Raw genomic sequence first — 21,419 nt, 5'->3', positions numbered from 1 at the left:
ACCAAGATTTATTCAAGGCGTGAGCTTTCGAGTGCAAGCTGAGGTTTGCACTCGAAAGCTCACGCCTTGAATAAATCTACTGGACTCTGATTTTATTGTGCGACTTCAGGCGAAAAGGGCAACTTATTGGAATCTATTTTTAATTGTTTGGCGCCACCAAGTGGCCACTCTCGCCTAAAAGAAGGGAGGGGAAAGCTGCAAGAAAAACACTTTTCATTTTTGTTGTTACAGCTGCAACTTGGAGGGGATGAAGCAATTTTTTCCCTGATGCTGGGGTTTCCTTTCATGCTTTCTTTAATTTCAGGACTTTCGAAGGCCTGTGGTTAGCTCACTTTTCATGAATGTCACCCCTCTAAGTTCAGTCTGGTTCTTGCGTCTGAAAGAATAACAGAGCTTTTCAACTCTACAATTCAAACGGGCTTGTTTGGGGTTTTTTTTTAAATAAATTATAATCAACCAGAATGAAAAAACATGATTCAAAAGGGGACTTGCGCGTGTAGTGTGACGGTCTGAAACAGGGGTCTCACAGGGGATCACAACTAGTTCTGAAGTTGGTGGCAGTTCGCCACTTAATTTAGAGGTTAATTGATAATTAAGGAGATTCGGCACTTTCAAGTCCGCCCCAGTCCTGAGTTCTCCATCACTACCAAACGCTTGTGGATTTTCGTCATCAAAATTCCCTCCGGTGTGTGTGATGTCCCCCCCCCCCCCCGTTCTGAAGATAGGGCACAATATAAGTTCCATAAATAAATGAATAAATAAACTAACAAACAGGAGGGTGTCTTGCTTCAGGGAGAGGGGCCTTAAGGTGCTGGTAGAAAGGAGGTGGGGTCTGTGTATTTCCAATCCAAAACATTGCCCCCAAATCCTTGTTTGGTTTCAGAAACAGGGTCTTCCCCGCTTAGGGCTTGGATGGGAGACCCCCCAGCAAAAACCAAGGTTGTTACGCAGGGGCAAGCAATGTTCTGGCTTTGAAAACTTTAAGGGGTTGCCATAAGTCGGTGGAGAATTGCTGGCATCCCCCCCCCCCCAATTCCCTACAGGTGCGTGTGCATGCGTATGTTTTGTTGGTATGGTTTTACATTGGTGCCGAGTTTACGCTTTGGTGCTCTTTGGATTACGGTCTTTTGCCCGGTCACAAACAAAACAATAGGTGCAAAAGCCGTGTCACACGCACCCCCTGCGTCCTTTGGGTGGGCCTTCCGAAAAGGTCCCTGGCTTTTTTCCCTCTTTCAGAATGCACTACAGCGAATCACCCGAAAATTTGCAAAGAAAGGCAGGATTAAAAACATGCAGCAACTAAACAGAGAAGCCTGCCTGCCTCACACGTTAAATTTACATTTGTCCAGACTTTGCATGGATGGAGGTGTGTGTTCCTAGTCATCTATTTATTAAAGACACACGTGTATAAATGCACAGGGCCACGATGGGCGTATCTATTACACGGAGCAAGCCAAGGGCACCTTTCGGGCTAGCAAAGTTTTATTTGTGCGAGCTTCCTTGCGCCTGCGCACTTCCCCAGCCTTGCAACTACACACCCCGTCCCCAAATCCAAACTATATCCACCTGGGGGGGGGGTTCTCCAGGCCGCACCTGGAGGCTGGCATCCCCGGAGGAAACCCGCCCCCCGGGCGACTTTTCGAAACTGACCCTCCTAGATGACCCTGAGTGGGATTTTATGGCAATCGACCCGCGCGTTTTGCAACCCTTCCGCCCGCGCCGGATGATGCGGCCGCGTGTTCCTGGGCGGAAGAAGGGCGGATCTGCCGCTCGGGCGCGTGGGAAGGGCGCGATCCGGCGTGCGTGGCTGCGGAGCCTTCGGGGAAGGGCGGCCTAAAGAGGCCGGATTGCAGTTTAGGACTCCCGGCTTCCCGCAGCCGCCCTGCGTGCCGCCATGGCCGGCCAGGAGGCGCGTCTCCAAGCCGGGAAGCTCCGTCTCAAGCGCAAGAGGCCGCCGGAGCAGCCGGCCGGGGAAGGGGAAGGGGCTGGTCTCCCCCGTCGTCTCCAGTGAGCCCCTGAAATGGGCGTGGGGGAAGCCGGGTTGCCACCTCCAGGCGGGGAACCCCCCCCCGGGGGGATTGGGAGAATGGCGCCTGGCCGCAGAGTTGGTTTGCAGATGGAGGGGGTGGATGGGGAGAGGACGCTTGCTTTGACTGTTCAGGGGTAAGTCAACCTGTGGCCCTCCAGATGTCCATGGACTACAATTCCCATGAGCCCCTGCCACCTGGCAGGGGCTCATGGGAATTGTAGTCCATGGACATCTGGAGGACCACAGGTTGACTCCCCCTGCCTGGTTGACACCTTCACCCTCCGGGGCTCTTCCTTTTGCAGGACAGACCCCAGCAGCTCAGGCTGGTTTGAAGCGCAGGGCTTAAGTGAGGCAGACGAGACCTGGCTGGCCTTACTGAAGGCCGCAGACCCGCAGATGAACCGCTCGGCCTTGGGGAAAGTGGCTGAGTTCCCGGAGTTTCTCAACAAGGTGAGGGGATCTGAGATGTGCTCTTGAAACAGTTGTCAATAACCGGAGCCTTTGCTCGGACACGCAGGAACGGCCAGCAGCAAGTTACCCGGAAAATGCAGCCACGTTCAGTTCGAAGCGAGATCCCCCCCCCCCACTTCCTCCCCCAAATTTGCTGCTTCCAGCTTTCCCAAATAGAAATTAAAACAGAATGGGAGAAAGCGACTTTTCATGTCGCTGCGGTTTCATTGAAATTTTTACGGCATTTTATAATTTGGCATTCTTTAAACTATCTGCAGGTGTGTATACAAGCGTTGTGAGCCTTCCTGAGCTGCAGGGAAGGGAGGCATTAATTAAATGATTATTATTATTATTATTATTATTAATAATAATAATATACTAGGCTGTATGTTGAATCTGGGCAGATTGTATTTTTAAAAGGCTTAAGATGCCACTTGAGAAATTATCAGAGTTTCCGATAGCTTCCATTTTGTCTGCGTTGCAGAGTGCTCAAATTGCAAATCCCCGGCCTGAGCCAGAAACATTTACAATTGGCTTGGAGGAGTTCCAGTGGGAGCCCTTTCCGCTTTACCACAGAGAGGTCGGTGTGATCGATTGCAGGATTCCACAAAACGCAGAGAACCCAGTTGCCGGTATAGCAGAACGAGAAATGAATGAAGATGAGCCCTCCGGCACCTTTTCTCCCGTCCCTGACCAACGGCCTCCCGTAGCCAGGGAGTCCACCCCTAAAGGATCAAAGCCAAGCCGTGGCATAGGACATTCCTCTAAAGATTGTGGGAAGAAAGTTAAAAGCTCTCCGCGCACTCTCCGGCAGAATTCATCCAAGCCTTCCGCCCCGGCAGCCACGAAGCAGAAGTTAGACTTGCGAGAATTTTGGAAAAAGGCTTCCACGCAAAGCCAACAGAAAAGCACGCAAGAAAGCGAAAATGAAACATCTTCCAGGAAGGACACCTTGGCTCAAAATGGGACCACGTCGCTCTTACCTTTGCAAGGAAGTCCTGCTCGTTCCAGCGTCGGGGGCCTTCAGCAGAACGAAGACCTTGACTGCTGTCCCATGTGTCAGTTCCGCTTTGCTGGAACGTAAGTCGTTACTACGTCGCTCTGGAAATCATTTTCGTTACGGCCTGAAATCCAAACACACCACCCTCTGCCTGCGTAAATTTACACCCACGCGCACGTATCCGTATGGAGCCCCGTAATCGATCTGACGCTGACACACCTTGAAAAGAATGTTAGAAACGGGGTTGGCTTGTCATCCAGGAAAGCTGAACACTAATGCACCTTTTGGTTTGCTGAGAAAAAGAGCTTCAGGGTAGCCCCTGTGGGACCAAAGTGCTCAGTAGCTCACAGTATCCCACATTTGAAAAATGAAAAATAACATTTTAGGAAAGGAGCTCCCCAAAGCATGTCCTGGCCAAGGTTCTGTATCCAGAATCATGTCCATAGATTATTATATTTTTTGCCCCTAGTGAAGTCAAGAATGATTGGAGAAGCATGTAAATGATTACCTTGAACAGGCTCCCTCAACCAGGGTTTCTTGATGGCCCTGGGTTCCCCAAATGGGTGGAATTATATATATATCTCATTTATGAGGTGATATGGCCATATATTGACCCCCTCCCCCCAATGGCCAATGCTGGGCCTGGAGGGGGTGGGAAGGGGAGGGGCCTTGGGTGGGCATGTACACGGCTTATGCTTCTCAACCGTGTTCTGCATGATGGTGCCACATCTGGGGTTTCTCAAAGCCTGAAGAATGTTTCAAGGGTTTCTCAAGGGTAAATAAAGTTGAGAAAGGCTGACCTAGACAGAACAGCGCTCCTGCGCTCCTGTTGCCTTGCCATTTTTATGCAGTTCGGGGCTGATTTCATTGGCACATCTGATAAAATTCTGTTCTGTCTTCTAGATTGTCACAACTGGACCGGGATGGTCATCTTGCCAAATGCTTGTCCGAGAGTACAGAAGATGTGATTTGGTAACTTAACGAGAATCAAGAAGTCATCGGAGAAACAGCCGGTGTTGACAGAGAAATTTAGGAACGCTCCCGGCTAATACCCCATTATGGTGATTACCGAAAAAGGGAGGAATTCATCTTCCATTATGCTGTAAACCCCGTTGGCATTCTGTTCTTACAATAGGACTATTTGGGGAGTATCAGTGAGAGATCCAAAGGAATCTGGATGCGCGTATGGTTACCCTACAGCAGGGGTAGTCAAACTGCGGCCCTCCAGATGTCCATGAACTACAATTCCCAGGAGCCCCTGCCAGCATTTGCTGGCAGGGGCTCCTGGGAATTGTAGTCCATGGACATCTGGAGGGCCGCAGTTTGACTACCCCTGCCCTACAGCTTTGCATGCAAATGTGAATATTATTGAAGACTATATTTCAAAAGGTCGGATAGCTTAATGAAACTATAGAATTAAAAACATATATATTCACGACAGTATGACTTAACTGACCAGAGAGCTTTTTGAAACTGTACGATCCCAAAATGCTTTTTGAAAAAGCCGTTGGCTCAAAAGGTTAAAGGGTAGTTAGAATCTCCTACCGTTTTCGTGATCTTGCTCAAGCCGTTCCTTTACTCTCTTCTGAACTACATTTCTGAAGGTTTTAAAAGGACTTAAGAAACCCTCATTTTAACATATCTCCACAAGCAGCAAGTTCCGCCTTCTTTTTATCAACTCTTGGTCATGATGCTGACCGAAACATTTTATGCAAGGATCCGAAACGCGCACAACATTTTCTTTCTTAATAAGGCCTGGCTTACATGTAAAAATATTAAAATGCTGTGAACCCAAGTACAACCAATGCTCACTCCCAAGTGACTTAAGCTTAGACCACAAAGCTTTAAAAAAGAATTATGTCGCTAACATTTTTTGCTTAGTGAAATAACAACAGTCTAAGCTTTTTCATTAAAGTCTTTAATAGATGTGCAAGAATATAAATGGATCTTAGCTGTTTATGGGTTAGTATACCATCTTCTGCACAAATAAAACTGGCCAAAGATCTCAACTAGTTAATTATACAAAACTACAAGAACATATTTTACTGTTTTACAATCATTAAATTAGCTAGAGAGTTCATTTACATTTCATTTACATACCTAAGACAATTATATCGTCACCAGATCCATTTTGCAATATATTAGGATTCTTTTTTTTCTTTAAACCACACATTTAATTACATCCTTCATATTTTTTTTTATTCTTTAATTTATAAAACAAGTACTTCATATAAAAAATTTCCCCTTCATTGTGAACAGAACATTAGTTATACACTTGCACATGAGCAACTAACTTGTAACCAGCAACTTATTTGGCAACACAGCAATGTGGTAAATTCCTTACATTTGTGAGTAAATCAAGGACTCGTTTTTACTATAATCAGGTGAGCAAATGTGGTATTCGCCCATTTGCCCTGCTGTAGTGTTCTGATAGCGCAGAAGTTTAGGGTAAGAAACCTTCAGCATTTTGACTGTCCCCTTTGCCCAAGACCCAGAAAGCAGCATTATGTCTCACGTGACGCTGCCACCCCAAAACCAGCTGTTCAGTTGTAAAGCCAAGACACAGAGACACGGAACATTTTAGGGTACACTAAATAATCCACAAAGAAAGGGGGGGAGCAGTTTTTCTGTGGGGGGTAAAACGGATGGTTCTTTTAAAAAGGAAAATGGGATTTTCTTTTAGGTAGGTAATTTGGTTCTCTTAAAATCCCCAAGCCTTCAGTCAAGGTACTTCCAACTGAACTTTTTCTTTTTTTTTTTTAAGTGCTGGTTTGAATGTTTCCTACTCGGTATGACTTGTCGCAGATGTGCGTTGGGGCCAGGGCGAGGGATGTACAAGGGGTAGTCTCAACTGATGAGGTTTCTTGAGAAGGTTTTCAGTACCATGATTTGGCAGTCTTATCCTAGCACCTCATGGACTTGAACGCAATGAGATGTTTTGTTCAGCACCTGACGGGATGCTGCACCCTGAGAAACCTATACGATAAAAGCAAACGTGAAAACCCTTTGCAAGTCGTCTTGCATTTTTACACCCAAGCGAGGCGAGAAGTGATGGCACGCAGGGTCTCTCTCCTTTCTGCAGGAACCTCCCCCCCCCCGGCCCCCGAATTGCAAGCAACTCAATGGCGTTGGAAAAAAAACCTCCCCAAAAATATGAAATACTGCCTCCAGCCTCATCCGTAAAGAGGCCGATACATCACTCAGGATTCTGAAAGGTTTTAAACAGCAATGCACACTTCATTTGTCCTCAAAAAGAGAATTGCCGGTATTTCAGTTCCTGAGCAGACAAACCATTAATCTGACACAAGACTTCGCAGTTTCCAAAGGGAACGGGGAACATTTCTCATCCTTCTACAATACTCGTATATCTGTTCGTTTTTTTTTTTTTTCTCCTTCATTAAGTTACTGCTTTGATGCATGCAGCCTTTGCGGGAACATTCTCTGCGAGAACTAGCCAATGGCACGCACTGAACTTTTCAAAGCAGGTCGTTTTAAGTAGGAGGTGTGCTTTATCAGAAAAAAAAAATGCAATAGGTTGATGGATAGTCTAGAATTAGTTCTTAAACTTTTAAGGCTACGATCCATTAGGTTTCCATTGTTCCTTTTGAATATTGCATCGATAAAAATATTTTTTTTTCTTCCAAAAATCTAAGTATACAACACAAGACATTGTAGGCACTGCTCAAGTATTTTCAGTCATCCACCATGTGCAAATTTAAAATTTTCTGAAAGAGATTTGGTAGTGTTTTTTTTTTTTCTTCCCCTCCCATATCAAGCGTCATCTATCCAGGTGTTATAATTGATAAGCTGTAATTTAGAGTGGTTATTGCTGAGACCTCTGCCCCTTCTAAGTTCTATGAAGTTAGTATTAAGATAGCAGCTGTTATTTGTATGTTCCGTGTGTAAAATACTTTTCTTTTAATAACCAGAACCTACCAAGGGTTATCAAGTTTTCCAAATATGGAATATTCCTTACATACTTTATCCATTTAGGCACTTAAATTCCGTACCCAAATCTGTTTTAATTGCTAATAAAACACAACTCCTTTTTTATTTCTTTATATATATATATTATCACATTATATATATATATATTTATATTTATATTTATAAAACAGACACATTTAAGATAGGTACCACTGGTGGGGAAAAAAGGCATCTAAAGTAAGCTTCAACACCACTAACATTTTTTATTCTTCAAGATGTTACACTGTTCTAGTAGCTCGTTGCATTGAGCGTCCATCAAAAGCACGTGGTTTGGATTCTCTCTCTTCCCCCCCCACCCCGCAACCCCGAGGATGCAATGAACCACTGATCCTTCATGAAGCAGGCACGAAATGTAGATTTCTTCGTGAAGCTGGTTGTGTCAGTCAGTGCCCCAAAACTTTTTCAAAAGAAAAAAAAAATCAGAGGAAGACACCCACCAAAAAAAAAAAAAATCAAGTTCTTTTTTTTGAGTTTTCAGCAGCAATCGCCATCATTGGTCTCCGTTCAAAACCTTACAGTTCCCCCTAGCCTTGCATGCATATACTGTTGTTAAGGATTAAATTAAGTTCATTCACATTGTTTGTCCTCAGCGCAGGTGGCGTCTCTCATACTGTTTCCTCGGCCGACAGCAACAAGGGATTAATATATTCAAATCCTTCAAATTCCGACTGGTCTATTCTTTTTATTACGTCTCTGGGAAAAAAAACAGAACACGCTCGAGTTATTTGTCGTTAGCGGTTACTTCAGTGTTGTTTTTTTAAAAGTATACGCAGGCTTTTGTATAATATTGGCCTAGGATAGGCAAGCAGGCAGCCTTCTCATTCAGGCCGTGGCTTTTCAAGGAACAAAGCGACGGGTAAGTTTCTGCTCCGGTCCTTTGTGATACAGCACTTTTCCAGAGGAGTTGCTGCTGCTCACCTTTAGAGACAGATTCTCACAAAGTTCATGGATTCCCTTTTGCTTGGGAAGCAAAACAGAGGGTTTAAACATCCACCTGCCATTTAAACTGAAAAGCTGATGGACAGACCTCTCAAGTGGCTAGCAGCCATTTCAGCGGCACAGCTGAATTTGCCAGAATAAAAGCCAGGAATATTTGGCTTTTATCCGGGTTAGAGCAATATCAAGTAACCAAAACAAATTAAATAATCTGTGCCTGGTTTAGGAAATACCAGAAAATACTGGTAAGGTACTTTTTCGGTTCACCCAAACCGAATGCACACCCCTATTCCACGGTATAATCTTCGAAGAGTCAACATTCCTTCTATCGGTTACAAGGGAGCTGACACTCCAAACCAAAAACACAGAACCATACTCGTCATCTGGAGTTAGCTGTACAGGCTCGCTGGTGAACTGGGTATCAAAGTTATCCAAGCCGTAATCATCTGTGATCTGAGGCTGAAATGGGGGGGTGGCCTGCTTCTTTTCCAGCTGCAGAAAAGGGGAGGGAGAGAGAAAATGGAATAACTGGATCATTTAAAGGCAGCACATTCACCAATACTCAGTATACAAGGCAGCTTCTTGCAATTCCACATATACTCCCAACCTAAGGGGGCAGATTCTTGCTCTGAAAAATACAGATAATGTACTGATAATTAAATACTGGGCAGGATGTCCACAGCTCATGGAGTGGGGTTGGGGCTCAATGCTTCTCTCCCCTTTGCTCATATCAATTAATTTCTCCATGCCCTTGTCTTCTATGACAAGGTCCTACCAAGGTACTCTGATTCTGGCGTCTTCTCATCTCACGTCTGCTAACATGACGGGGTCTGCAGGTTTGCTGAGGTACACAAGACTTGGATCCCTGATTACAGCAATGCCTAGGATGTCATGTATCAGATCACGAGCGAGTTTGGGGAGAACACACAAATGAATCTCTGTCCCGACAAGACCGAACTCAAGCCTCGGCTAAATGATTCAGACATCCTGTTTAGAGGCAGGCGAGGTTGGCAGTGCGGAGAAACTGTGTTCTGACATCAAGTGGTGCCGCAATTATGTTCCGGCGTGGTACAGATGATGCCCTGTTGCCAGGCATGGGGTCATCGTGGGGTCGCAAGCTCGTGGGGTCCAATAAGTTTGGTTTTCTTAGCCTAACATTAACACTTCTGAGATGCCATTGTAAGAACCTATTCTGCTTTCCAACACCCTACCGCTGTTAATTATACACATAGCAAGAAGTCTTAACTCCTTCTGAGAAAGTTACAGAGCTGGACCCCGAGAGGCCCTGCCAGTTGTTCCATGGCACCTAGGGGTAGCCTTGGAAATCTGTATCTCAAGCAGTGCCTCATGTGTCAGGCAACAAACCCGCCTGGAAAACAACAGTATTTTCAAAAGCCATTTGCAATACAACACAGGAGCCTGCTGTTGAAAGACTGGTGCGCATGCGCACCTCACCACAGGCTTTGCCCAAGCTCTGGAGCATATATAAAGCGGTTCTTTGGAAATCGGCCACACTTTTGAATAAAGCAGGCTTCATCAAACACGTTCGACAGAGCTGCACCAGAGCTGAAAAATCAGCCTGCTTCCTTTCTGGAAGCCTGAAATTGTCTCCTTTGGTGCTCTAGCAGGCCAAGACAGAAGGTACACCCAGAGAAATTAATTCATGTGCAAATTGGCAGGCTTAGTCCCAAACCAAATAAATATCCACAAATCAAATGCTGGCTGTGTTCCTCAAATAATTCCAACATAAATAACCGTTGGGGGGGGGACACAAATAAGGCTAATACTCAGTGGTATGGTTGAATGAGCAATTAACAGCTCTAATCTCTCTCGTTTTCATACCAACGGCCTCAGAATATATGTTGCACCGATGTATTTTTAAGCCACGTGCTGGGAATAACAAGGCCATGACAGAAATAAAAATGCACCAGCGATCTTGTGAATCACAGTGCGTGCACACAGACACACACACACACGCGCGCATGACCCAGCTAAGCAAACAGGCAGGGATCCAACACACTGCTTAGCCTCACACAAGGGGCTTGTGTGAGCCCAGTGGAATTTCTGACTTTTGCTGCTTTGAACATGTGACCTCTCTTTGCCTCCAGCAGTGTTTGAAAAGCTCTTATGGCTGTATGCTGCGTGTGTGTTTGTGGTGGTGGTGGGGGGGTTGTTACGCACGTACATACACACACACACCCTCCCTCAAAACTCTGTCAGCCTCACAGAACTAGTTTCACATTTCTTTGGAGCCCAGCCACAAACTGTCTGGCAAGTTACCTCGATTCTCAAATTTAAGAATGCTTTAAGATGCTAATTTTATTATTCAAGCAGAGAAAAAGGCACGGAGTGTGAAGAAACCGCAATAAAAACTAAATGAAGGAGGCTTTTAAACCAAGAGATCAATTGAGACAAATGCTTTTGGAGATATAAAACCAGTCTGCAGCCATTTCAGCTGCGGGAGTTGGGAACGTGGGCAGGCGTTATGGTGTCTTGAATGCTGCATTTATCTCTCTTGAAATATGAATGTGTATATATTTAAATAATCCCCAGCAAAAGTGAGTACTTGCTCACATATGGGTGGGTGGGCGGCCCGCTGCTGCTGAACATGAAAGTATGTTTTCCAAGGCCAGTGGACACTAAATGTATTGCCATACTGGCGGCATCTTAGAAACACAATGCCCGTTTGATTATATGGTAATAAACAGCCTCCTCCCCGCCCTGAACAAATTTATGCTGCAGCTGAGACAGAGAAGGGTATTCAGACTGGAGCGTTTTCGGTGCCTGCCTACGGGAAAGAGAGGTCTGGCTGAGGGGGCACAAGTTCAATAATTAAACAGCAAACTGCAAAATGAAAACTCTGCTTAAAGTCCACAAAAAGCAACGGACTCAAGTAGGCTTTCATGGACGTAGGTTGCAAAGAGCTACCGCACTTGGGTCCAAAGGACAGGGCAAGTTATCACAAAGAAGGACCACGGTGATAGGCTTGTGCGCTTCGACACACTTCAGTCGCCATTCAAGCTTTGGCCGCCGAAGCGCACAAGCCTAAAATTTGTCCCTTGGCCAGAGACTGGCCACTAGATCTAAGCATCGTTCAAGGTCAGCTTGAATGAGCCTGATTGGCCACAGGAGGTCACTCTTCTGCTGGAGGAAACCAGATAATCAAATAGGTTTCTTCTGGGAAGAGGTTCTTGTGCTGTACTGAATACTGTATTGCAGGACTCCTGGGTTCCTAACTGTTTTACGGCCGACCGTAAAATATAAACATAAAGTTTAATTGATGAAGGAAAAATATATAAATACAAGTACCAGACTGGAAATAGTCTGATCTCTCTTTGGTCTGAGCTCTCTCCAATGAATTCTTAACCACATTTTTCTCTTTTACACTGTAAAATTCATCTCACGTCCTCCCCATTTTTTACACTATGCCTTACAGAGATCATAGATCTGACAAAACGCAGAGAGTTGGTGTCAAGACAAACTGTCTACAGTGAATACTTGCAACACACAGTCCGCAACACTCTTCCTGTTAACCAGTCACATGCCTTAATGACAATTTGACACCTATTTATCACTATTGTATCTTCTTGTTCCAAGGAGCTGGGGATGACACAATAGGGGCATCCGGGTTAATGCCATTTTAACCTTACAGCATGGGAGTAGGCTAGGGTGAGGTACGGAGACAGGGCTGTGGTCACCAGGTGAACGTCACAGAGGGGCAAGGATTCAGAAAGTCCACAGGGGTGGGCACCTTGTGGACAGAGGACACAAGTTCAATGGCTAGGGGAAGAACAATTAAAATGTGATTCTTATTAAGCCTGGAAACCAGTGCTGCCCACTCATCTCACACAACCGTTTCAGGGAGAGCCTGCAACCCACACAAGGTATTTCCAATTTATCTCAGGGCTCACACCAACAACTATGTTCCAAAAGCAGCTTTGGACAACGTGCTTGGTAAGTTTTTTAAGGGCAGGCTGTATACGTATTGCAAGACTAGCAACACCACCCAAACAGAAGTAATCAATTTTACCAGATCCCAGTCTATACTGCGAAAGAATGTATGCGATTTGATATCAGAGAATCCAGTTTGCGGTTGGCACCCAAGCCTTTCTTTGGGATCCTGCAGAGACAAACACCAAATGGATTTTGCCATTATTAGGGGGTGATCAAACACACAATTCAAATATTTATAGCCTGTTTTTCCTATTTCAACTCAAGGTACTTTCCAGACCCAGAGGCTATGTCTATATCCAAGAACAGAACTGATATATTAACTGCCAATCCACAAACACACACACACACACCACACAATTCATATCTAATTTAGGATATATCGTCACCCAAAAGAAAACCATATGAACACACAAAACTGTTTGATACTGTATCAGACAAGTGGTCCATTCAGTTAGTACTGGCTACTTTGACTGGCAAGATTTCTAACAGAGTTCTTCCACATCGCCTCCTACTTGATCCTTTTAACTGAAGTTGCCACGGATCAAACCTGGGACCTTCTGAGTACAAAGCATCACTGAGATGTGGCTCCCTTCTCTCAATGGAAGAAGGGCTCTCAGTGGTTGGTACCCTGGGAACCGTACCGCAACACAGAGGCAGTAACTGAAAAAGCCTAGAATGGAACAGGCCTTATGCATATAGAAACAATTACTCAGCAAGGCCTTGCAAGAGGCTGGCAAACTTAATGTGACGTTTTAAAATTATGACAGCTACAGCCATTCGAACAACATTCTTCAGTAAGTGTCTCTACCAGAGCACCTTTTAAAAACAATACCCAACTCCATTGTGGACAAGGAATATTACGACAGGGGGGGGGGGGATCCACGGAACTTACCTTATTTAAAAATCCTTTCAAGACATGAGAGGCCTTGACAGAAAGGAATCTTGGAATTCGGATTGGTTTTTCAAGGATAACTGTTAAAATGAGATTTTAAAGGAAGGACGCGTTATCCTGGGATGCGAAAAGCACCACTGATGTTATTAAACAATTAACTGAGAACTCTGTAGAGTCTTGACAGAAAACAGGAATTGCAGGAGTGTAGCTATTGTTCAAAATAGAAAAAATAGACACAGGACAAAAAGCAAGAAAAGAAGGGCAGGAGGAGAGACCAGGGGAAAGCAGCTATTGGGGGAAAGGGTTGTGCCTGCAACAAGGAAGAGTCAGGTCTTCCCCAGATGGAGAAATGAATTGGAAGTTTTTTTGGGGGGGAGGGGGAATCAAGGAAACTGGAATCAAGGAGAAGAGGCTTCAGAGCAGAGTCAGAAAAGGGAGAGAAGAGAAATAGCCTGCCCCATCTGCCACAGGACTAAGCTCACAGTATTCCTAACTAATTGTACCCCATTGTTGCTCAAATGGAAAGCTACTATAGGTATGTTCAGAGCAATTTACAAAGCCAGCAGAAGTACTTGATGATCCTGCACCATCCCACAGCAGCTGTGACCACAAGAAGGCAACTTCCGGGGGACTGTCTGGCGAAGCCCTTCCTTGGAGGGGGTCAACTTGATCCTTATGAAGCCCATTTTGATGCCTGCCTTCAGGCTGGACTGCTCTAAGTTGACTTATGCAGAATGGCCTTTGAAGCCTGCTCAGAAACATCTATCTGGCCCCAAAATGCAGCCATACTCAACAGCAGGAGGGACAGCCACATGGGAACTGCAGCATCACTCCCCAGTTCATTTCTGGGCATGATTCTAAAACCCCCCGACTGTGTTAACACAGGGAATGACTCCTCTCTGAGCAATGTGCCTCTAAAACTGTGGCTCTCCAGATGTCCGTGAACTACAACTACCATGAGCCCCTGCCAGCAAGTGGACATCTGGAAAGCCAGTCTTTTAAACAACAGCCTTCTTTCCTCGGAATTCCATTTCTGGAGACGTTTGCCAACCAACCCTGTGCTGTGGTCTTCTGAAAACTAACACACACATTTTGAATGTCAACACATATTCAGAAAGCAAAGCAGGCAGATGGATTATACAGACAGAACTAAATGTAAGTAATAAAAAGATTACCTTGGAAGAGGTAATCTTCAGTATTCATATCTGGATTGTCAGTAATAATATCAAAGGGGGATCTTCCTGCCATCATTTCAAACATTAGGACACCAAGCGCCCACCAGTCCACACTGAATCCTGTGAAAAGGCAACGGTGATTGAGAAATACCCTTTTTGAAGCAGCAGGCTTCCAAATTTCACACGGTTGCTTCTGCTCGTATCTACCGAGAGACAGTTCCAAACAGGCAGAGCAAAAAATTGGCAGAGCATTTTGCAGACTGGAATACTAATGAATTTATTTAGTCATGCTTGGGATGTTATGGCGCATTATTGTGCAAGTTACTGTGAAGCGCCAGTTCAAAATGAGTGAAGAAAAACTGGTACACTTTCTCAAATGTTACGGATTCTTCAGGATTACCGGAGATGCAATAAACCCGAATGCAAAAGGCAGGGCTTAATTCTGTGTGTACTGTAGTCCTCCTAAGTGTTTATGTACCTTTGTTCGGATTTCTAAATTCCCTGTGTTCCGACACTTGAGCTTGGCCTGCACAGCAGTTTTTATCTGTGCTCTCTGCTATAAATACAAAGGGATGAGATAACAACAGAGCCATATCATGGACAATTATGCTGGCTGGTGAAACATTAGAGCTTTATCTCGATGCAATTAATTCCATGGAATTAATTGCTGTGGGATTGTGAGGAGGCAACCTAAGATAAATGGGCTTCCACGCACTCTTGCAAGCTCAGTCTATCAACGGCCCTAGATACATGGCCAGATATCGGAGAGTTCGTCAAAACTGACACGAGTTATTCTTCTGCACTTCCTCCGAAGCACACCATAATGACGGAACTACACAGAGGACTGGCATGGGTCAATCTCGCGGTTCATCACAAAGTACGTTTTTAAAAAGAAAGATGAAGAATGCTTGTGTCAAAAGATTGCCGCCTGTAACATACAAGCCATGCACTTATCTGTTCTCCCTACTTAATGGTGGCAAGCATCTAAAGAGGAAGCACATCAATAGCGGCCTGAAATGAGGTTTTTAATGACTCCCTGCAATTAAATCATTACATGCTCTATGTACCAACTTACCATACTCTTCTCCGCGTAATATCTCTGGAGCAATGTAATTCGGTGTTCCACAGAAAGTGCTCGTGGTGTCACCGGGGCCCAATCCCTCCTATGAGAGCAACCAACACGGGTCAGTTACAAAAGGTACACGTGACCTTCCTTCCTCTTCGGGGAAGGATGCGTCACCAGCCCTTGCAAGGTTCAAATACATACCACTTTCAAATATGCCACAGTATGCCGAGGCTGGTAGCCCAAATAAAATGTTTAAGACTGCACGCAAAGTAGCCACGGAATGCAATCACTGTTGGTCCTGCAATTTCATTTACTTAGTACGGCACGGGAAGGAGGAAATTAAGCTGCAATTACCTTCCTCGTTACCTTCCTTCAATCAATAGCCAAGGTCGTCTAGATAGAAAACTTCATGGCACAGTGGGGATTTAAACCTAGCTCAGGATCAGAATCCTGGGCGCTCTCTTTTGTCAGCAGATCCTGATCCAGAAATCTACTGATCTATCGTCACATTTTTGGAAACAGTGACCTCCTGAAAATATTACAAAGACGGGTTCTAGTTTGACCTTTTATGGAAAACAGTTTATGAGTTTTGTAATATTTCATCCTGCTGTCTGTTCTGTTCTATTCTATTGTACTGGTTTTCTATTATTTCTGGCTATTCTATTGTACTGGTTTTATGCTTAAGGCCTTTGGCCAAGCATAGAGCTGGAAGAGGCAGCAAAGGTCATCTGGTCCAACCTCTTGCACAATGCAGAAAATCCACAGCTACCTTCCTCGAGTCCTCCAGTGACCCCTGCTCTATGCTCCTAATTCAAGGGGATTTAAACCCCTACCTCCCAGACCCCCACCTGACATACTAATCGCTGCACCATACTGGGATCTTGGGAACATTCAGCTCTCCCTTCCTCTTGGCTTATGGCTTCCTCTTGCATTTCCCTCATGCCAAGGAGTAGGGAAAGCACGTGCTGCCTGGTTTCTTCTGAAGTTATCACAGAGACTCTAAAACTACTTGAATTGCAAACTCCTCTGTCTGTATTGCAGAGAAGCTTGATGCACGCTTGCAAAGATGACCACCAGGAAGTGCACCTTGTGGTTCTGAGAAAGATGCCATACGCCTGGCCTGCAGTGAGGTTAAGATACCTCACCAGAGAGCAAGGGGGGAATCTCTTTATGATGCCAGCAGCGTACTTCACAGAGCTTGTCTTAATGAAACGATTCTGCTGTAGTAAATTTGAGTTGTCTACTTAATCAGATTCTAGGCCTTCAAGTACAGTCCTGCAGAAGAGTGAGAACATGTCCTGAATGCAAAGAATAAGTTTACCTTGCACATGCCATAGTCTGTTAACTTGATATGACCCTCTGCATCCAGGAGAACATTGTCTAACTTTAAATCTCTGTAGATGATGCCTCTTTCGTGTAGGAAGTTCAGAGCAATACAGATCTCAGCAGCGTAAAACCTTAAATCAGAAGGAGATTTCTTGTAATGAGAGCAGTGTAATATAATGACAGCTGGTTCCTTTTGTTTTAAGGAAAACAATCCCCCAAATGCAATCTGGACACTCTACAAAAAGCTACATTAATCCTGTTTCATTCACACATGACCAGAATTTGAATACGATAAACACAACACAGCTCAGTCCTGTAATGGGAATCTCAGTTTTATCAAACCCAGAACACACATCATCATGCTTCTAGGGCAATTATTGTAGGCAACAAAACTTGCCCTGGGTAGGCTTACAATAGCCATTTTTGGCTTTTTTTAAAGCTAGTAAAGGTGCCAATAAAAGAGCACTGGAAACACCCAAAGAAGCTCAGTGGGAAACAAAAAGGATTGCACAGTGGCAGTGATTGAGGGACTGCACCCAAACAGAATTTATGACTGTGGCAGACTCTTAATGCAACCCGAAGGTACTCAAGCTGAAACATCTGCACCTACAACTCCACTGGACCTCAACTGGCCCAAACAATTCACAGACAGTGGCAAAAGAAAATATTCTTTCATAAGAAGAAAATACCTTGCATGTTCTTCTGGGAGTTTTCTTTGCCGTTGCATATGAAACATGAGGTCGCCCCCATTCACGTATTCTATAACAAGAAATAACCTGGAAGTATAACATACGAGTTCTGATTATTTGGCTTGAGGAAGCTGCCCACCCAAGCCAATTCATTTCTTGCACGCACATAAGATTTCTAAAAATGACTGCTACCTACTTGACACAAGCACAAATACTACACATGTGTACGTATTATTTGACATTGTACACAAGGTTGGCTCCTACTAGAACTGGATCTCATTCAGTGGGCTCCCCACTGCAGTTTGCACAGCATGTTCTCCCAGGTTGGTCCCACGATTCCAGCATTTCCTTTCAAGTGGTCAAAAGCCAGCTCTCTTCTCTTTGATCAGTACAAAAGGTAGCAACATCTACCCCCATCATTTACAACAGCCTCTCAGTACAATGGAGCGATATTTTCATCCTTCCATCAAGCCTTCATTTGTAGTTGTTCAGAAGCAATGAAATGAGGAAATCACCAGCTCTCTAACCCATGTGCATTTCTAGCTCTCACAGAGATGTCTCCAGTTAACAAAAACCGAGATGTTATGTGCAAATCTGAATGAACTTCACGTGTCATCTAAGAGTTCTGGGGCAGTTGCTGGGTTTTTAGTCTAACGTTAGTTATTAGAATTTGATTTTTATGAACAAGGTTTGAGTCCAGTGGTCCCGTTACGATTTTTATGAGGTGTTTTATTGTTTTATAAGGTTCAAATGCTGGAAACTTCCCTGGAAATGTTCAAATTATGGCACATAAGCAGAGGACAAATTTAATTTCACCAGGTCTCGTGGAGGTTATTTTCCTCTGTCAGAACAGGAGTTTTTCTTGATTTTCAGAGCTTAAAGTTCAAAGAATCTCCCTGTTAAAAATACCAAACCATCTCTCTCAAAGGGGGGACTAACATGGTTAAGTCTCAGTCTGCATCTCTAAGTACTAGATGCAAATGCATGCTTGTGCACACGGACAGCACTTCCCAGTAGAAAGGTGCTTTCTACCTCACTCGACAGCATTGCAGGAGAAACACAAAAGTAAAACCAAAAAGATCTTCAACCGCCTGTGCAAGGCTACCAAACCTATTACAGTAGCGATCCCCAACCTGTGGGCCGCAGACCACATGTGGTCCTTTAACTAATTGGAGGTGGGCCCCGAAGGACGCCTTCTCCCCCCCTGGCCTTTTACTTCATCCCCCCCCTCCCAGCCCTTTGCAACACACTTCATTGTTGTGGCATGTCTGTATCTTATTTTGATGGGATGTTTAAACATTACCATAGCGATCAGAGAGCGCTAGGGCAGTGGTTGAGAGTAGAGGAGTAAACTACCCCCCCCCCCACCGGGCCTCTGTAAAAGGCATTGAGTGGTCCCTGGGGATAAAAAGGTTGGGGACCACTGTATTACAGCATCCTGTAAATTCCTGCACAAGCAATTCAGGAACTGCACTGCCAGCCATCTCCTGCCTGCTCCCAGTGTTCTGGATCCAACCTTGTGGGGCGCATTGCACATGGGTGTCCGAAGGAAACGGAGCGTCCTTACGCCAAGACAGGAGTTGTCAACAGCGTTCGGAAACTCATTTTAAAATGACGAATTTTGCCAAAAGCAGCAAAGGTTAAGTGAGGTGGCGGATGTAACAGCCGCATGACCAGTTTTATGAAAAGGATATGACGCTTTGCAAGAAGATTTAATCTCTGGGAAATTGGGATCTATGCACCACTGCCACAGTCATCCAGACACTCGAATCAGAAGATGATTCACTTCCTTCCTGCATCAACTAAGAGCTGCAATGGTGTCAGGTGCCGCATTTCCCCTCCGCGTGTTTGAAGGGTACCTATTCTTCTCTCCAAAACAGTAGTTTTGTCTAATAGATACAGGCTATGCGTAAGATACAGGTAAGCATAAGAGAAAGAGTCCCACTCTCACCACATCCATGTTTGGATTTTTAAATGCACCAAATCTTTTGCAGAAATGTATTCTCATGTTAAGCTTTTGTGTTTAGCATTTGTTTTTTTTCTACTTTTTTTTTGAAAGCCTTTAAAGCAGGAACTTAGCCACAAAGCAAACAAAACCAGGAATACTGTTTATCTGGGCTGGCATAGTGCAGAGCAGCCTTTTTTCAACCTTTTGACAATGGAGGTACTGCTGAAATGTTTTTCAGGATTTGAGGTACCAGGAAATGATGTCAGCTGGCCACACAACCCACCACACCCCCCAAAAGTGAGAAGTGCCTTGGCTGGCAAAGGTTTAAGTGGCCGGGGTCTCTCCCCTTCCCACGCCCTCCGGGACCATCAATGGCCACTTGGAAGGAGGTGGGTCAACCTGCCGCCATTTTGAGAAACCCAATGCCACAGTACCGTCAAGGGACACACAGACATTTCTGGCACAGATCCCAAAACACAGTCCATCTTTCTCAGCACAGCCTGTGAGCTCCATTTGGGTCCTGCTGCAAACTACAGCTTGTTTCCAGAGCCAATTATCTTGGGGAGTAACAAAGCCTCTGTTCACATCAGTTCTGATCAAAAAAAGACTAAAAACAGCACTGATACACAACCCCTGCTATCTACAGAGGCACTTCCTACTAAGATGCCTCTGGTGGCACAAAAAGATATAACCTTCCTTCATATAGGAAAACGTGCCCTGTGCCAAGACTTAACCGTCCACGCATCCTCCATATCATCTCAAGGTGATGCCATGCTAAGCCTGGACTTCCACATCCATAGCAACCTTCAATACTGTGAGTTAACACAAAGCTCTTGCTACACCTTTAATGGCTGGTGGCTTTCCAAAGAAACTCCAGTTGCCAGGGTACAGGGTTGCTAAAAACATTGCAACTCAAATCTAGACTTCACATTTTTGCAGCGAGATGACAAAAAGCACCTTTGAGGGACTGAATGGGTGTCCTGGCCAGACTTACAAATGGAATTACAAAAATATACCAAAGGCCTCTCCTTAAAAAGAATCTGGCTGCCCACAAATTTGCTCCACCCAACCAAGTGAGGATTATGAGACACTATTAGACCAACCCTACAGAATTCAAATGGGGGGGGGGGAGAAGAGTTTTTTTGGATACATAACCCCAACGAACGATCAGGCAAGATTAAAGGGCTGGTCAAATGGCCAATTTAGAATGCAGTGCAAAAGGTTTTTATGAGTCTGAATAGCTACTTCTTTAGGCTTCCTAAAACAGCTAAAAAACGAAGCCTAACATATTTAGATTAGCAAAAGAACATTAAGGGAAGGGGAAATTTGAATTTGAACAGCTAAGGTTACTCTTTAATCGTTTTATGGTTTTTAAACACAATTTACATTGAAGAAATGTCATGGGAAACTTAAAGAATTCTACTCTTTCTAATACACTGAGCACTGTTACCATGCACAACTTATCCATCCAAAGCAAATACCACTTTACAAGGAAACATGAGATACCTATGACCACCGCACAGAAGACCTCCATTTTTTAAATAAACTAGATCCTATCCAAGTATTATTCCATCATCCGCAGGTCTATTCAATGGGGCTTAATTCCTGGAAGGTCCCTTTAAGGGTTGCACAGTTATTGGCCTTCGGGACAAGAAAAAATGGCATCAGACTTTTGTTATCTTGGGATTGCGGCTGGTTCCCAGGAATATGAAGAGTTATGGTGACTGCAGATGCTGTGAAAGTTGCACAGAAACTACCTGTGGAGATTACAGAGAGAGGATGGCAACCCTCTTCCATGGTTATTAACACAACACTCTTACAAAAAAAGCACATCAGCAGATATAAAGCTAACGAGTTAAGTGAAGATCACTTTATCTAGGGGGAAAAACACTTAAGACAACTGGCAGATATTGTACCTAACAAAAAGTTTGGCTTGAATTTTATAAGTGCTAAAAACCTTAAAATGA

The 21,419-nt window shown here is 44.5% G+C and overlaps 2 protein-coding genes across 9 annotated transcripts in view; one reads left to right on the top strand and one right to left on the bottom strand.

Moving 5' to 3' along the window:
- Window positions 1-1,544: 1,544 nt before the first annotated feature.
- On the top strand, window positions 1,545-4,919 carry FAAP20 (FA core complex associated protein 20). The gene is made up of 4 exons (XM_077311966.1): window positions 1,545-2,007; window positions 2,332-2,479; window positions 2,964-3,559; window positions 4,383-4,919. The coding sequence occupies exons 1-4, from the start codon at window positions 1,895-1,897 to the stop codon at window positions 4,453-4,455; spliced, it is 930 nt and encodes a 309-aa protein (XP_077168081.1). The 5' UTR covers window positions 1,545-1,894; the 3' UTR covers window positions 4,456-4,919.
- A 462-nt stretch (window positions 4,920-5,381) lies between these two features.
- Window positions 5,382-21,419, bottom strand: part of PRKCZ (protein kinase C zeta) — a 70,078-nt gene continuing 54,040 nt past the window's right edge. For all 8 annotated transcript variants that reach the window (XM_077311957.1, XM_077311958.1, XM_077311956.1 and 5 more), the window contains 8 exons: window positions 17,505-17,591; window positions 16,811-16,946; window positions 15,499-15,586; window positions 14,424-14,543; window positions 13,249-13,328; window positions 12,433-12,522; window positions 8,779-8,894; window positions 5,382-8,159 (listed from right to left, as the gene is read on the bottom strand). In XM_077311957.1, the coding sequence (XP_077168072.1) occupies window positions 8,072-8,159; window positions 8,779-8,894; window positions 12,433-12,522; window positions 13,249-13,328; window positions 14,424-14,543; window positions 15,499-15,586; window positions 16,811-16,946; window positions 17,505-17,591 (805 nt within the window). In that variant the 3' untranslated portion in view covers window positions 5,382-8,071. The remainder of the gene's footprint in view (window positions 8,160-8,778; window positions 8,895-12,432; window positions 12,523-13,248; window positions 13,329-14,423; window positions 14,544-15,498; window positions 15,587-16,810; window positions 16,947-17,504; window positions 17,592-21,419) is intronic.

The sequence above is a fragment of the Paroedura picta genome, chromosome 15 (genome assembly GCF_049243985.1).
Source record: "Paroedura picta isolate Pp20150507F chromosome 15, Ppicta_v3.0, whole genome shotgun sequence".
Classification (NCBI taxonomy): Eukaryota; Metazoa; Chordata; class Lepidosauria; order Squamata; family Gekkonidae; genus Paroedura; species Paroedura picta.
The sequence above is the reverse complement of the archived record's forward strand: the minus strand, read 5'-3'. Positions and strand labels throughout refer to the sequence as shown.

What these genes read in the sequence shown, in the direction of transcription:
- FAAP20 (XM_077311966.1), top strand. Translation starts at nt 1,895, where the DNA reads ATGGCCGGCCAGGAGGCGCGTCTCCAAGCCGGGAAGCTCCGTCTCAAG. An exon ending in GGTCTCCCCCGTCGTCTCCA is followed by an intron (nt 2,008 to 2,331) that starts GTGAGCCCCTGA and finishes TTCCTTTTGCAG; the next exon opens with GACAGACCCCAGCAGCTCAG. An exon ending in TCCCGGAGTTTCTCAACAAG is followed by an intron (nt 2,480 to 2,963) that starts GTGAGGGGATCT and finishes TCTGCGTTGCAG; the next exon opens with AGTGCTCAAATTGCAAATCC.